The sequence below is a fragment of the Zingiber officinale genome, chromosome 3B, assembly GCF_018446385.1.
Source record: "Zingiber officinale cultivar Zhangliang chromosome 3B, Zo_v1.1, whole genome shotgun sequence".
In the NCBI taxonomy this organism is placed as follows: Eukaryota; Viridiplantae; Streptophyta; class Magnoliopsida; order Zingiberales; family Zingiberaceae; genus Zingiber; species Zingiber officinale.
The window spans coordinates 4,074,695-4,090,156 of NC_055991.1; the positions used below are offsets into that span (position 1 = coordinate 4,074,695).

Here is a 15,462-nt window from a genome sequence, read left to right on the forward strand (position 1 = left end):
TGGGAGAAGGACTTTAACAAGCTGTGAGCCAAAGTGCCTTCCACTTGGAGAAAGGCTTGAGCAAGTTGTGAGGCAAAGTGCTTCCAGTTGGAGAGAGGGCTTGAGTTAAAAAACAAAGAAAGACAGAAGAGAAGAGGAGGAAGAGGAAGTCAAACCACTGCCTTGACCCCTCAGTCCTCACAACACTCTTGTCTAATTTGTTCAACTAATTGATCAGTCAATCCCCCTTTAATGAGCTTCTTCCATTTTATATAGAGTTAAAATCAGGTTCCTTGTATACAACCATATGTGCTAACAACCTTTCTACATTATGGGCAGAGGACAACTTTATACATGGGAGGCGGCTGTCACTTCATGTCAAGGATATACTTTGCCATTTTGTGTTCTCGGCATATTGTAGACAATCAGAAGTCAATCTTCAAAGTACAAAGTGACGGCCATCACCTTAGGTATGAGACATCTTTTGGCACCCCTAGGCCCAACATGTTGAAGATAGAAATTGAGAGGTATAGTGACAATACATGATTTCCTCTGTATTAGATTTGATCCGACCGACTACTTCTACCTTTATAGCTTCCTTCTATTCCCTTACTCAACACGCACCTGCTTATAAAGATATTGTTTCAAGGAGAGTCCACATAGTTGATGAAACAAAGTAGCCAAAAGGGGTTGGAGTGCATGAGAGATGCTCCCATGGGAGACTGTTCTCGCAGCCTGATTGATAACATCTCTTGTTGGATTACTAAGTATAGATATAGTTGTAAATGAGTCAAGCCTAGTTAAGTTTTGAAATGTTCAAGCTTATTTAATAAGGTAATGAGTTAAACTATGTCTAAAATGAACCAAGCTATTGAAATGATTATTCAAACTTGACTTAGTTTCTTTTATAAGTTTGAACTTGGCTCATGCTTGGCTCGAGTTTAGTTTGTTTAAATATTATCGAACTATAAATTCAAACTTATTTTATTGTTTAAAATTTTTACTTTTTTGATTGATTATTGAGTTGATATTATAAATTTATTTGTTCATTTTGAATTATTTATTTATTTAACATGTTTATAAGAGTTTTATTAATAAACATAGTTCAAGAACATTAGCGAGCCAAATACATATGTGTTAGTTGTTCAAGTTTCATGATATTATCCACTTTGGGTCTAAGCCCTCAAGGTTTTATTTTTGTACTCTATCCAAAAGGTTTCATACTAATGGAGATATCTTTCACTTATAAATCTATGATCTTTCCCATGTATTTTTAATATGCGACTTTGTTTGCAACCTTACAACTTAACAATCCTCCCCTCAAATGAAGGATTACAGATTTTCCACGTCTGATCCTCGACCCACCAGGTCTTTTGCCCCTCGGTCCACCCAACCTACTAGGATTTTCTTGCCTAGCCGCAACTAGGACTTCCTATCTGGTGTATGGTCCTCTTGATTCGGACATGGGAGCCCCCACTTCAGTTGTTCGAGGTCAATATTTTACTCATATGACTCAATTAAACTAAAGTTCTTGTGTACAGTCGACGGTTAGACCTTCTGGCTGTCCGGGCTATGATACCACTTGTTAGATCGAGATGCGCGTGAGAGGGGGGGGGGTGAATCACGCGGTTTTAAAACCTTTTTTATTTTGAAATCAAAGTAAGTAAGTGCTGCGAAAAATTAAGCACGAAAATGGAAAAAGACACGGTCAATTTTACTTGATTAGAAGCTTTCGACGACTCCTACTCTAAGACAAGGTTCTGCGGACCTATCGTTCCTTCGTACAATTCGATGAGTTTGTCCCACAGTTCCTTTGCATTCTCGTGTGGGCCGATGCAGTTCAGTTCTTCTTTTGTGAGTTTGTACCGAAGGGTGTTAACAGCTTTGAACTCGATTTATGCCTTTTTTTCATCTCAAGATTCCAATTTTCCAGGTCGAGGGGTATTTTTGTAACTTCATCCATTGACGCCTTGTATCCTCGTTGAATAGTGAACCATTGGTCGATGTCAGTCTTGAAGTATACCTCCATCCGCTTCTTCCAGTAAGAGAAGTCATCTTTGTTGAACAGCGGGCGACGAGTAGAGCTGTAAATAAGCCGAGCTGAATCGAGCTTTGGGGGTTCAAGTTTGTTTGATAAGGTAACCAAGCCGAGCCGAGCTAAGCTTAAAATGAACCAAGCTTTTGCAATGAGTGTTCAAGCTTGGCTTGGTTTATTTTTTATGAGTTTGAGCTTGTTTGAAGTTTGGTTTGAGTTTGGTTCGTTTAGATGTTATCAAACTCTCAATTCAAGCTTGACTTGAGCTTGATTCAATTGTGGCAAAAGGCGAATACGCTCGCCCCCAACGCCCCCGCCAACCCGTCCCAGGGCCAACACGGAGGAGGTAAATCACGACTTGAGCTTGATTCAATCTTGGCTTGAGCTTGGTTCGAGCTTGGTTCATTTAGATGTTATCAAACTCTTAATTCAAGCTTGTTTGATTATTTGAAACTTTTAGTTGTTTGATTGGTTATTGAGCTTGATAATTTAAATTTATTTATTTATTTATTTTATTATTTATTTAGCATATTGAAAAGAGTTTTATTAATGAATATGGTTTGTGAACGTTGTTCACGAACATTGTTCACGAACGTTAACGAGTTGAACACATATGTGTTCAAGCTTGTTTGGTTAGCTTAATGAGCTATTCAAACTTGTTTGTTTAATTAATCTTATGTATATTGAATGAACATAAACAAGCTCTTACCAAGATGAACACCAAGCTTGTCCACGAACGCTTAGTTCATTTATAGCCCTAGCGACGAGTGGTACTATATTCTTTGATGTGGGTCATGTGATTGCTAAAATAGTAAAGGCTAAACAGATACCAAGACTTGGTTTTGAGGTAAGTACTGTGGTAGAAAGAATAAGACAAAAACCTCAAGTGGTGTTGCACCAACTTGAGCAAAACCAAAATGAAAAAAGATTTATTTGAAAAGGTAATTATATCAATTCAAATAGATTCAAAAAACTAAAATCCAAAAAAATTAAAGCGTAAAAGAAAAAAATAATTAAACTCCTACTTGATTGGCGGTTGCACTAATTCAGAGCTTACAGGATTCTGATATCACTTGTAGGATCATAGCGCACGTGAGAGGTGGAGGATGGGGGGCGAATCACATGGTTTTAAAAACTTTATTTTTTTGATTTTACAAAAATGAGTACAAAATGGAAAAGATAGAAACAAAAACAACAAAAGAAATAAGAACTCGATCAATTACTTGGTTTGGAGCCTTCGGCTACTTTTACTCCAAGACCCATGATCCCTCAGATTGTATCGATGGGCAATCCACTATAATCTTCTTCCAGAACCGCTAGAAGAGGGAAACGAGTACAATAGAAAAACTAGGACAAGTGTAACATGTTATACTTTCCTTTATGCATTAATTAAGTACAAAATTAAATTTTCATTACCCAACACTTTTGAAGATGATTGGATTGAGCTCGGTGTTGGACAACTTCTCAATAGTAGTCGGGCGCAACAGTGTCATAGCACAGCAGACGAACGAAGTTGGAGCAGCCGGAAACTCGAAGGGTTATGTATTGAAGTTGTAATTGAGTTGTATTGAAAGCTTGGCCGAACCCTTCTTTTATAGGCTGTTTAGGGCACCTCCAAGCCTCGTCCAGGGTGCCTCCAAGAGCAAAGTTTATCCCATAAACCTCGGTCATGATAAGCTCCGCAACCTTCGATTTTTTATCTTCTGGAAGGCACCTTCAATGCTCTTCCAAGGCGTTTCCAGCGCTAAGCTTAAGGCGCCTCCAAAGACATGCAAGGCGCTTTACACCCTCTCATGTGGAGTCTTTGACCAGTATCCAAGGCGCCTCACGCGCACAGGAGGCGCCTTCAAGCCACTATCCGAGGCACCTCCAATCGATCATGATGTGCCTTAAGCACTATTCACCAAGGTTGATTTTTCTCTTTAACTCCTGTAAAAATATGTTAGTCTAAAAATAAAGTATAACCTATAAAATGGAGTTAACATAATAATAAAATAGTATTATTAATTAGACTCTGTCTTCTCGAGACAATGATCTAGTTACAGTCTCAGTTTAGGGATCTAAAATGGACCTAAACTAGACTTGCGCCTAAAGTCCTTAAATGGGACTTGTCCTCACTAGAACTCTCTCCTCAGTGACTTACCTTACTTACTACACAGAATTGCTTGACTCTCTCAAGGTCCACCAGGTCTTTCTAGACTTCAGTTAGTTGTCAGGTCCCGCAGACCCAACCGGACTTCTCGCTAGATATCGGGTCACTCCTTACTTATTTGGACTTTTACACTAGCTATCAGGTCCTCCATACCTAGCTGAATTGTAGCATGGTGTCAGACCAGTTAAGTCTTGCTCACTTAGTAAAAAGGTTAAATAACAACATAACTAACTTTAATCTACTTATCATTCATTAAAATTTAAGTTTGACCATTGGTATAAACTGCACCAACAACTACACGTGTTGCAATATTTACGATTTTATAGCTAATACAATGTGAATATTAGGTGAGCATGTTGAATCTGTATTACAACAATTTTGCTTTTGTAACTATTACAATGTGAATGATAGGTGAATATGACTGAATTTGTATTATAGCAGCTAAGGTTGTAAACAAGTCAAATCGCGCCAAGCTTTATGGTGTTCAAGCTTAATTGATAGGGCAACCAAACTAAGCCAAGCTGAGCCAAGCCTAAACCAAGCCGTTAAAATAATGGTTCAACCTTGGCTTGGTTTTTTTTTTTAATGAGATTGAGCTTGGTTTAAGTTTGGTTTGAGTTTGGTTCATTTAGATGTTATTAAGCTCTCAATTCAAGTTTATTTGATTATTTAAAACTTTTACATTTAAACTTGTTTGTTTGATCAATTATTGAGTTTGATAATAAAAATTTATTTATTTATTTTCAAAGTTTTTTATTTATTTAGCAAGTTGATAAGAGTTTTATTAATGAATATGATTCATGAACATTGTTCACGAATATTGTTCATGAATATTGTTTAAGAATGTTGTTCATGAATAATGTTTACTAATATTATTCACAAATATTAACGAATTAAACACGTATATTCAAACTTATTTATTTAGTTAAATAAATTGTTCAAATTTATTCATTTAATTAATTATATATATATTAAACAAATATAAATAAATTCTTACTAAGTGAAAATATTAAATTTATTCATCAATATTCGTTTATTTATCATCCTAATAGTCACGTAAATTTGTTTAAATAGGTTAAATATGATTTATATGTGGTATTAGCTACTACATCATGCATAGATTAATTTAAAATTTAAAAGAAAAAAATGAGCGTCATAGGATAAGAGTGTAAAATCTACACAATTAATAATTACGAGTCACGTGCTTCCAATACCCGTTCCCCTATACATAGGGAACAAAAGAGGGGGCGACAAAATCGCCCACCTGCCCCACCTCTCCAATGCCTACCGCCGCCGACTCGCCCTCCTCCTCCTCCTCCTCCTCCAATGCCTCATCCATCTTCGTCGCCGGATCCGATCCTGACGAGAAGCACATCGTCGGCGCCTCAGGGGCGAGCGTGGCTCACTCATGGCTCGCTCCCGGATCCTCGACCTTACATCCCTCCTCTCCTCGCCGAGCCGAGCCTCATCTCGCCTCCCTCGCTGACTCTCACCGCCCCTCTCGCTCCCTTATTGAATCACCAGCCGATGCCGGCGCCATTTCCTCAGGCCCTTGCCTCTCCATCCTCCGGATCCAGTGACAACCCTCTCTGCAACTGGCCTACGACACATTCCAATCCTCTAACCCCCGACCTCTGCCTATCGCCCTTTCTCTCGTCCCGCGTCATCTCCTCCTCCTTCGCCACCGGCGCAGCCAACTCTCCCTCCCTCTCCGGGTTTAGGGCCGTACTCCTCGCCCTCTTTGCCGCCGAGGTCAGAACCCGCGTAGGGAGGTCCGTTCTCCTGCCACAGGCCATCTTGTCTTCCCGTTGCTGGATTCAACTGGATAACAGTACAAGGAAATCTGCCAAAACTGTATCTGGTAATACTTCAAAACCCAACACCCCAAATCCGTTAAACTGTAGGTCTCTAAATGATCTCTACTTGTCTATGCAGTTTCAGCATTGGTTGTGTAATTTCTTTTGTTGCTGTTTTCGTAGCTTTCAAATGATACTGTCAATGTGGAACTCACAAATTCAACTAAATCAACCTCATTTAAATGAGGAGGTAATGAAGTAAACCTTTATAAATTGGGGATGAAACCTCTACATCTCCTATCGGTATAAATCTAACTCAGTTGGCGGATTATTCTTCCTCCTCCCTGCGACACGGAAGGCGGTTGCAGTGGCGTCGGCTCCTCCCCTCCCCTCCACTTGTTTCTTTAAAGCGACTCGGGTCTCGACGCAGTCCCACTCCAATTCCCGTGGCCTGCTCTTGCCTTCTCGCCGGCCCTCCTCCTTTCTCCATTCAATCCTCCACGGAATATACGGTGCCTCCGGCTGCATTAGCACCGCCGCGGCCCTCCATTTTCCCAACTACTCGCGCTCTTCTAAGTGGTTACTCTGTAAAGGGCCCGCCTTCCTCCCTCGGTTTTGGGTTGGTTCGGTAACCTTTCCTGCGATGAAGAAGGTCACGATCAACCAGCAAGATATCTTTATTCTCTCGGAAAGGTTCTTTCTTATTCCCTTCTCAATCCCTCCGGGTCGCTGGCTGGTGCTTTCTTTTCTTTTCTTTCTTTCTTTCTCGACTTGCTGCGTCTTTAATCGGAAGCAGATTCTTTTGTCATTTTGCTGAATTTCGAAATCGGGTTTGGGGTTTAGTTTAGGGGTTAGGGTTTGTTCGTTGAGATTTTTGCTGAGTTGTTGCTATCGGAAACTTTCTTTTTTTCTGGAGCTACAATATTCTGGTAGTAACGTAATGCATTTTTCTTGCAATCTGCAAGAATCTCAATGTGTTTGTTTACAATTTTAGGGTATCCAAAACCTGGGTCATTTCTTGAGAATTTGCATGTGAATTTTGTGGCGGTTATTTAGAGGAAAATCATGAACGCGCAATTTTCAAACTATTGCAGCTACAGCCCAATAACGGTTCTTACTCTATTACAAGAGGTTTCTGCGGCTGTTGATGTTAAGATAGACTGGAATGCGCTTGTCAAGAAAACTGCAACTGAAATTACGAATGCCCGAGAGTACCAAATGCTGTGGAGGCATTTGGCCTACCGTCACCCATTGCTTGATAAGATAGAAGAAGGCCCCCACGGGCGGGATCAACCGGTTATGACATGGTATTCTTGCAACATGGGTCGGGAGGTCGAAGGTCTGCGGCAGCAATTGCGATAACATCAATATCTGTCCGTGCTAAACACCTTCGACCGCCATGTCATCGCCGGGCCCGTATTCACCGTGATTTACTCCCTCTCATACTCGTGGGGCAGGGGTGAGGGGGCCGCTGGGCGGCGGGACCCGCCTTTTGCAACTTGATAAGATAGAAGAAGGAGCTGAACCTTTGGTTGGTTACTTTGTGTCCATATTCTGTTCTTGTGTTTACAATTTTATAAAAATGGTTGAATTACAATTCAATCAGATTGACAGTACTTGCTTCATATGCAGGATGATGACAGTGATCTCGAGATAGAATTAGAAATTGCACCTCCTAACATAGAAGAAACCTTATGTCAGGCGAAAGAGTACGCCCAGGTACTTGTTTCATCATATTATGTGCCTGTACCATCGTTTGTATAGGAATATTTTCATTGAACATCATGAAACATTCAAATAATCTATCTCCTCTGGTACGAAACTCGCAAACACACATACACACACATTGATATAGTAGGTGTGCTTAATGGTTTGACACGAACAGCTAGCTACAGACTCAGAGAAATGCTATACTTCTGACAACCTTCGGAACAAAAGATTTAGTTCTGTTGCCCACCAAGTCCCTTCAGTTTTCTTCTAAATAGTTTATACTCTTAGGACAAGATTGTTCTTCAAGAATTTATTGTGTTTTTAGTTCCATGTTCATACGATTTGAATGGATTGGACACACTAGAAACATCTGCAAGTTTAAAAAAGTGTTATTCTTGGTTTCTCTCAATTTCCAATTGACATTCATGTGATTTTCCAAGATTTGTATTAGGGAAGGTTGAATTGTATTGGCATAATATAAATCTGTTGTCAACATATTGTTTTATATTGTCTACTAATGGTAAGATGAACTTTGATTATTCTTATTTGTTATTGTACAATTTTAGTCATGGTCGAAAATGCTCACTTATTGCAATTGGAAAAAAAGAAAATTGTTACCATACATTGCAGAGCACGTCTGAAGACAAATTTCTAAACTAATCTAGTTTAAATGCCCAAGCAAGGCCAAACCCACATGTTCAATACCTCATAAACCTAACTAAACTAGTTCATTGCAATTGGACAAATCCATGAAAGTTTTTTTTCCCCGTTAATTGTAATTTTCATATGTGGCTGATTAAATTAATGAATTCCCCACATGTTTAGCTTTTGTTAGGCATAACGAAGAAGACAGATCTAAAAGCTCCTTTGGCTGAAAAAGGAGTTGACAAGGAGATGCTAGACGCCGCTCCAGATAAACAACCCCCTCAAACTAGCCATGCTGTTGCTTCTAGCAGTCTCCAGAAGAAGCTGATCCAGCCAACAGGAGCACCTATTGTCGGCGGCATTGAACCAGGATTGGATGAGGCAACAGAGGGTGTGGTTGGGGATGTGCAGGGCCTGCTCGGCAAGAAGCGGCATCTTGGTGATGGGGCAGATGAGACTCCGGTTGACTAAAAGCCACCTCTTGATGCTGGTGATTTGAAGCGATATGGGGCAAATGAAGTGGTGGGGGACTTCTTGATCCCTTAACGATGTCTACCTGTCTATGCAGTTTCATCATGGTTATGTTCCCATTTAACATTGGTTGTGTGTTTTCTTTTGTTGCTGTTTTCTAGCCTTCAAATGATACTGTCAATGTGTAACTCACAAATTCAACTATTCAATCTTTTAAATGAGATAATGAAGTAAACTTCTATCAATTGGGGATGAAACCTCAACAACTCCTATGGGTATAAATCTTAACTCTAGATGCGAAAGAGATTACCTATAAGTGCTTTCAAAGACATTTAGTGTTTCCTTTTACACTTGAGATAAAATGTTCTTGATTACAAGTGTTTTTGTTAAAGCATTGGATTTTCAATGTATTTAGCATTGGATGTTTATCAATATTACTACGTGCTTTAAGATTATTTTACATGTTTCATCGTAATCTATTCCTAAATGAATCTCTTAGATTTTTTATCTCAATCTACGAGATGCATAAATACCATGAGATTCTTAACCAAAGAATAATTTTATTTATATAAAATGAAATTGATTAATGATTCCTTAATCCCTAATTCAAACTGTGATTTTTTTCTCCTTTTGTTTCGTCTTCTTTTGTTTTTTTTTGCTTTGGGTCTTGAATCATCATTCTCTTTGAATCTTGAGTATCAGTTTTCTAATTGTACTTCTGAAATCTAAGTTCGTTAAGCGGACTTAGATTCACCTCTGTAAAATCTCCAACCTTTTGTGACCTGCTGTTTCTGTGTAACTCTGCTCGTGACCTCGTATACCTAAGCTGCTTATCTAACTACAAAGTTAAGACTAGTGAGAGGGGTCGGCATTGTTAGCTTTACCCCTCCGATACTTAAATCAGCACAATACTAAAGAAAAAAGGTGCCTCCCTCGAGAGGTTTTGGCAAGCTGCCAGATAGAGTGCATTCTATTGGGAGGACTTTAACAAGATGTGAGCCAGAGTGCCTTCCACTTAGAGAAAGGCTTGAGTATGTTGTGAGGCAAAGTGCTTCTAGTTGGGGAGAGGGCTTGAGTTAAAACAAAGAAAGAAGAGAAGAGGAGGAAGAGGAAGTCAAACCACTGCCTTGACCCCTCAGTCCTCGCAACACTCTTGTCTAGTTTGTTCAACTAATTGATCACTCAATCCCCCTTCAATGAGCTTCTTCCATTTTATAGAGAGTTAAAACCAAGTTCCTCGTATACAACCATCTTTCTACATTATTATGGGCAGAGGACAACTTTATATATGGGAGGCGGCTGTCGCTTCATGTCAGGGATATACTCTGACATTTTGCGTTCTCAGCATATTGCAGACAATTATGAGTCAATCTTCAAAGTACAAAGTGACGGTCGTCACCTTAAGTATGAGACATCTTTTGACACCCACTAGGCCCAACATGTTGAAGATAGAAAATTGAGAGGTATACTGAGGGACATGATTTCCTCTCCTCACTGTCAGTTAAAATTTTCATAATTATTTAAAGTTGATTTTTATTAATTTCGGAATTATTTAACGTTGGATTTTCATTAATTCCAGAATTATTTAAATTAATATTTGAATTTTTGGAATTGTTTAAATTTGATTTTTCACTACTTGAATCTTTATTAATATTCATATTTTCAAAATTAATTAAGTTATTTAAATTGATTTGGTCAATGACCAAATCAAGGTTGATGTTGATTTGATCAAAGTTTCGATTTACTTGATCAAAATCTAGATTTATTTTAGAATTTTTCATATCTAACTTAGCATGTAAATCTAGATTATCATACAGATTATTTAAATCATTATTGACAGGGGTATTTTGATAAATTATATTAACCTTAAGCGCATACCCTACTTCAGTAGGTTTTTTCGTTGGATTGGACTCGAGTTTGGATTCACTTTTGACTTGATCCTCTAACTTCAATGGCTCAAACTTGGTCAGGTGGGTCCAAAACTCATGGGCATTTTTGACATTTCCTATCCTTCATGTAACTTTGTTTGGTAATAAATCTGAAATTAACTTTATTATCTTTTGATTTGTTTCCAAGTTATGAGAAGATCGCTTCAGTGTCATGCCACCATCGAAATCATTCATCAGGATGAAGCTTTCCTTTTACATCCTCCATAGATTGAATTCTTCCTTCTTATATATCTCGTATGGAGGTGGTTTGTTAACATTTCACCCAAGTATTTCTTTGTTCACCATTTTTCAACGCTGAAAATGAACTCACGAAGATTCTTAGACTGTTTCTTGGGATAAGTAGCATGTGAGATAAGGAAATAAAGGTGTTTTATTAATTTTGAGAATAATAATAATAATAATAAATATTATGACAAATTTTGTCAAATGAGATATTTCATCAATTCTGACTAATGATGAAAAATGAAAATGAATCCCCTACTTGATTGGTGGTTGCGCCAATTTAGAGCCAAAAGAAATTTAGATATCTTCACAATGACATAATATTGTCTACTGGTTTTATTTTTGGGCTCTACCCAAAAGATTGTTAAATATATATGAATGGAGAAGAGGTGGAAAAGAGAAAAAACTCCATTGTGAATAAGACTTTAGTCTCATATTGGGAGTTTTAAGGTATTTTGGATGGTTCATATTGATTCACATGCTTTGATGGCGTGAACAAATACATGGGGAGAGACTCTCTCTCACACGTGGGTGTGCAGGGGGTGCAAATCCAGTGCTCGGATTGCACTGAACCAAGTTAACTCATGCTCGAGCACGACCTATGTGTGTCGAATGCTGAACCGGTCGGGGCATAATTTGCCCAAGTGGAATAACCAACATTTTACCACGTAAATCTTTTTGCTGCTTGTGTAACAGATGCATTAAAGAAAGATTAATGCAGTCGAGTGAAACGTCCGCAAAAGGTTACACGAACAAAAAGTTGAAGCTCTCCACCTATGATCCCCTTCTCCTCTGTCGTGTATCTCTTACTCGGTGGAGTGCCCGTGATAGCAGTCAGGTACCTCTCAGTTCGTCGTAACCATCAATACTTGGTGGGAATCATAGTTCACTGTTGTATCCTGCGAAACAAATAACCCAAGGAAACCTCGAAGCACAGCCGGAGGTGGGGCAAATTTGTTTCAACGAAACTACGTATCGCGGGCCTCGGTTCACATGTTCGGCCGCTCGCATCGCTCGCCCGATAGCAATGCCCACCCGACCTCTCGCTCGACCTATCTGCTCGCCCGACCAACCTCTCACTCGGCATATTTGCTCGCCGAACTGGCCACTCGCTCGACCTCTCACTTGGCCTGTTTGCTCCATTAGAGTATTGTTGGCTATTGTCACTTTATAAAATCTCAAAATACATCAGATGGATGTAAAAATAATCTTTCAAAACGGAGATTTAGAAGAGGAAATATACATGGAGCAACCGGAAGGGTTTTCTATGCCAAGACAGAAAAACAAGGTTTGTAGATTGGAGAAGTCATTATATGACTTGAAACAAGCACCAAAATAGTGGCATGAAAAATTCGATAATGCCATGAAGGAATGTGTATTCAAGATTAATGAATGTGATAAATGTATCTATATAAAAGTCACAGAGAATAACTACATTATATTGTGCATATATGTAAATGTCATACTTATCATTGGGAGTAATGATAATCAAATCCACTAAAGATATGTTGAACTCAAGATTTGACATAAAAGACATGGGCCTAGTTAATGTGATTCTAGAAATCAAAATTCTTAGAATAACAGAAGGACTTGTTCTTAGTCAGTCTCATTACGTGGACAAGATTTTTGAGACATTCACCAAGGGTAATACTGCGTTAGCACGAATATCGATTGATATGAGTCAACATCTATCGAAAAATTAAGGTGAAAGTATCTCTCAGATAGAGTACTTTCGAGTAATTAGAAATCTGATGTACCTGATGAGTTGTACACGACCAGACTTGGCCTACGCAGTAAGTAAACTGAGTAGATATACGAGTAATCCTGATGTTGAGCACTAGGAAAGGATAATAAGAGTACTGAGGTACTTGAAGTATACTCGTGAATATAGTGTTGGCGTTGCTCGGAATTCCGTTCTGTTTCCCTTGTACAAAAATTTGTACAAGCACAGAAATTTTCCTAGCAACCCATGTGCTTTTCAGAAGTTAAACTTGGATTGCAAACGAAACTTAACATTATTAATCCAAGTTCAACCCATGTGTTCATCAGAAGTTAAACCATATTACAGAAGTTGATTAAATATTTATTTCAAGGATTGACTTCCAGGTCGTTGGCGAGGCACTCGGCCTTCTTGGGTATGGGATCATCTACCACTTCCTAGTCAAAGTTTTTCAAAGAAATTGAATATTTAAACTCCTTACAGTAAACCCTAGGTTAAACTACAGAGACCTCAATCAAAGCACAAGATTGCTAGCCTCTTGTGTTGGTACTTCAGGATCCATACAAAGGAAAAATAAACTAGTACATAGCGGAAACAATTAACTAGTTATACCTTTCTTTGTAGCTTAAAGATCTCTTGATCTTCTGCTGTATTCCTCTCCTCCTCTTGGACATTGTGTGGGCGACGATCTACCAAGATGCAAAAATAACCCAAGTCATTCTTTCTTCCAAGATTTTCGGCCACCAAGGGATCGAAACTAGGAACACCACCTCTTGTTCTTCTTTTTTCCTTGCAACCCGTCGTCCACAAGATGGTTGAAGCCTCTTGATGTCGCCGACCTTAGGTGAGAGAGCAAGGGGAGAATAAGAATATGAGGGGGCCGGCCACAAGGAGAATAGAAGAGGAATAGAAATTGTGTAGATGATTATTTCCTCTAATCCACCATCTATCCTCTTTTATAATCCTTGGTGATGGCTAAAAAGGAAAGATTTTAACAACAATTAAAATCTCTCTTTTAAATTTCCTATTGTAAATGACTACAAAAGGAAAGATTTTTAAAATTAAAACCTCTCTTTTAAATCATGGTTACAAAAAAAGAAAGTTTTAACAAAAATAAAATCTCTCTTTTAAACCATTGTAGATGACTACAAAAGGAAAGATTTTTTAAATTTAAAACTCTCTTTTAAAACCATGTGGATGACTTCAAAAAAGGAAAAATTTTAAAATTTAAAATCTCTCTTTTAAAACATTGTAGATAAATTAGTACCAAATTATACTACAACTTTTCAATGGTTTGTCCCAATCCATCTTGGTTGTGAGCTTCTATTTATAATTTATAAGGAATTGATAACATGATATTCTGTGTGACACCACACACCATGTTATTTACAATATAAATTAAATGGATAACTACATTTAACTTAATTCAGACATTGACCAATTTGATTCTCATTTCAAAATGAATGTTTATACAAAAAGCTAGGCGTTTAGTGTACATTCTAACATATAGATTGCACTATACGAGATATCCTGTTGTGATCGAAGGATATAACGATGTGAGTTGGATATCTAACATAAAAGACTCTAAGTCTACGAGTGGATATGTATTCACTCTTGGAGGTGCAGTCATTTCCTGAGTAAACGGTAATAACCATGATGTAGTGATAAAGGGGGGCGTACTAAGTGCGGGTCAAAGGACAGAGATAGAGGCTAACGTGGAGGTCAAAGTCAAAGAGGTTAACGCCAGAGAACCGGCAAGCACACGGTCCGAGTCAGTCTCTACTGCAATGGCCAATCGGGAATAAGGCTCCCAACTAGCAATGAGCTTGCTAGAGCAAGTTTCTACTGCAACGACCGATCAGGAATGATGCTCCCGACCGACAATGATTTGGCCAGAGTGGGTATATTAGGAATGAGGCGCCTGACCGACCATGGTCTGGTCCGAGCAGAAGGCCCATGCAGCCAAGATCATTGGACACTCATCATGGAGCAGAGGAGAGCTAGGATGACCGGGGCGTTAGCCCGGTCAGGCGAGCATAAGCTATCAGGTCACGCTACCCCATGGAAAAATGGCCCAATTAGGCCTAGCGGGGGAGTACTCGACCCAGCAGTTATCTTGCTCAGCTGAGCAAAGGGACCACTAACGTATCTTTCAATATCCTTTTGGGAGATAGTGCTCCTGACACCAAGCATAGTCAACATACAAATCGTATGGTAGAAACTTTCACTGTCTCATCATAGGTTTGCACGCCCTGTTAAGGCAAGGTGTCAGAGACGCTTTATTGACACGTCCTTTCATAGGACAAGTATGGAAATATGCATGCACCTTAGGACGTGTGGTCGTACGTTTCTACGGCTCCATATGTCTAGGGGCGCGTGCTCGCACATCACCGTAGCTCTATATAAAGGGGGTCCAACCACTAGAGGAGGTACGCACGCACACCTATTCTACTATTTAGAGCTCTCGTCTACTGTTTGTGTTCATCTTTGCTACTATCGGTGACTAACTTGAGCGCCGGAGGGCCAACGTCGGGGATCCCTTCCCCGGCCTGGCACTGACATTTTGTCCTTGCAAATCAGGCGTAGTCTTCGCATAGTCCACCAAGGAGCCACATCCCCAGCCACTCGTCTTCACCGAGTTTGGATAGGATCAAACTTTATCCATGATGAAATTTGAGTTTGTAGCTCTTGACAGATGTGGTGAAGAGACTGAATAACTACGATAATTCTTAGAAGATATTCCAAGATGACTGAAACTTGTGTTGACAATTTGCATACATTGC

At 39.2% G+C, this 15,462-nt stretch overlaps 1 protein-coding gene across 2 annotated transcripts; it reads left to right on the top strand.

Moving 5' to 3' along the window:
• The first annotated feature begins 5,388 nt into the window (after window positions 1–5,388).
• LOC122055561 lies at window positions 5,389–9,032 on the top strand. 2 transcript variants are annotated; one of them, XM_042617048.1, is made up of 6 exons: window positions 5,389–6,027; window positions 6,102–6,655; window positions 7,057–7,235; window positions 7,480–7,493; window positions 7,595–7,681; window positions 8,498–9,032. In XM_042617048.1, the coding sequence occupies exons 2-6, from the start codon at window positions 6,606–6,608 to the stop codon at window positions 8,786–8,788; spliced, it is 621 nt and encodes a 206-aa protein (XP_042472982.1). In that variant the 5' UTR covers window positions 5,389–6,027; window positions 6,102–6,605; the 3' UTR covers window positions 8,789–9,032. The 2 variants fall into 2 exon arrangements, 1 of the variants encoding a protein (XP_042472982.1); XR_006132898.1 differs by lacking the exon at window positions 6,102–6,655 and having other exon boundaries at window positions 7,057–7,493.
• The last annotated feature ends 6,430 nt before the right edge of the window (window positions 9,033–15,462 follow it).

What these genes read in the sequence shown, in the direction of transcription:
- LOC122055561 (XM_042617048.1), top strand. Translation starts at nt 6,606, where the DNA reads ATGAAGAAGGTCACGATCAACCAGCAAGATATCTTTATTCTCTCGGAA. An exon ending in ATCTTTATTCTCTCGGAAAG is followed by an intron (nt 6,656 to 7,056) that starts GTTCTTTCTTAT and finishes AAACTATTGCAG; the next exon opens with CTACAGCCCAATAACGGTTC. An exon ending in AGGCGAAAGAGTACGCCCAG is followed by an intron (nt 7,682 to 8,497) that starts GTACTTGTTTCA and finishes CCACATGTTTAG; the next exon opens with CTTTTGTTAGGCATAACGAA.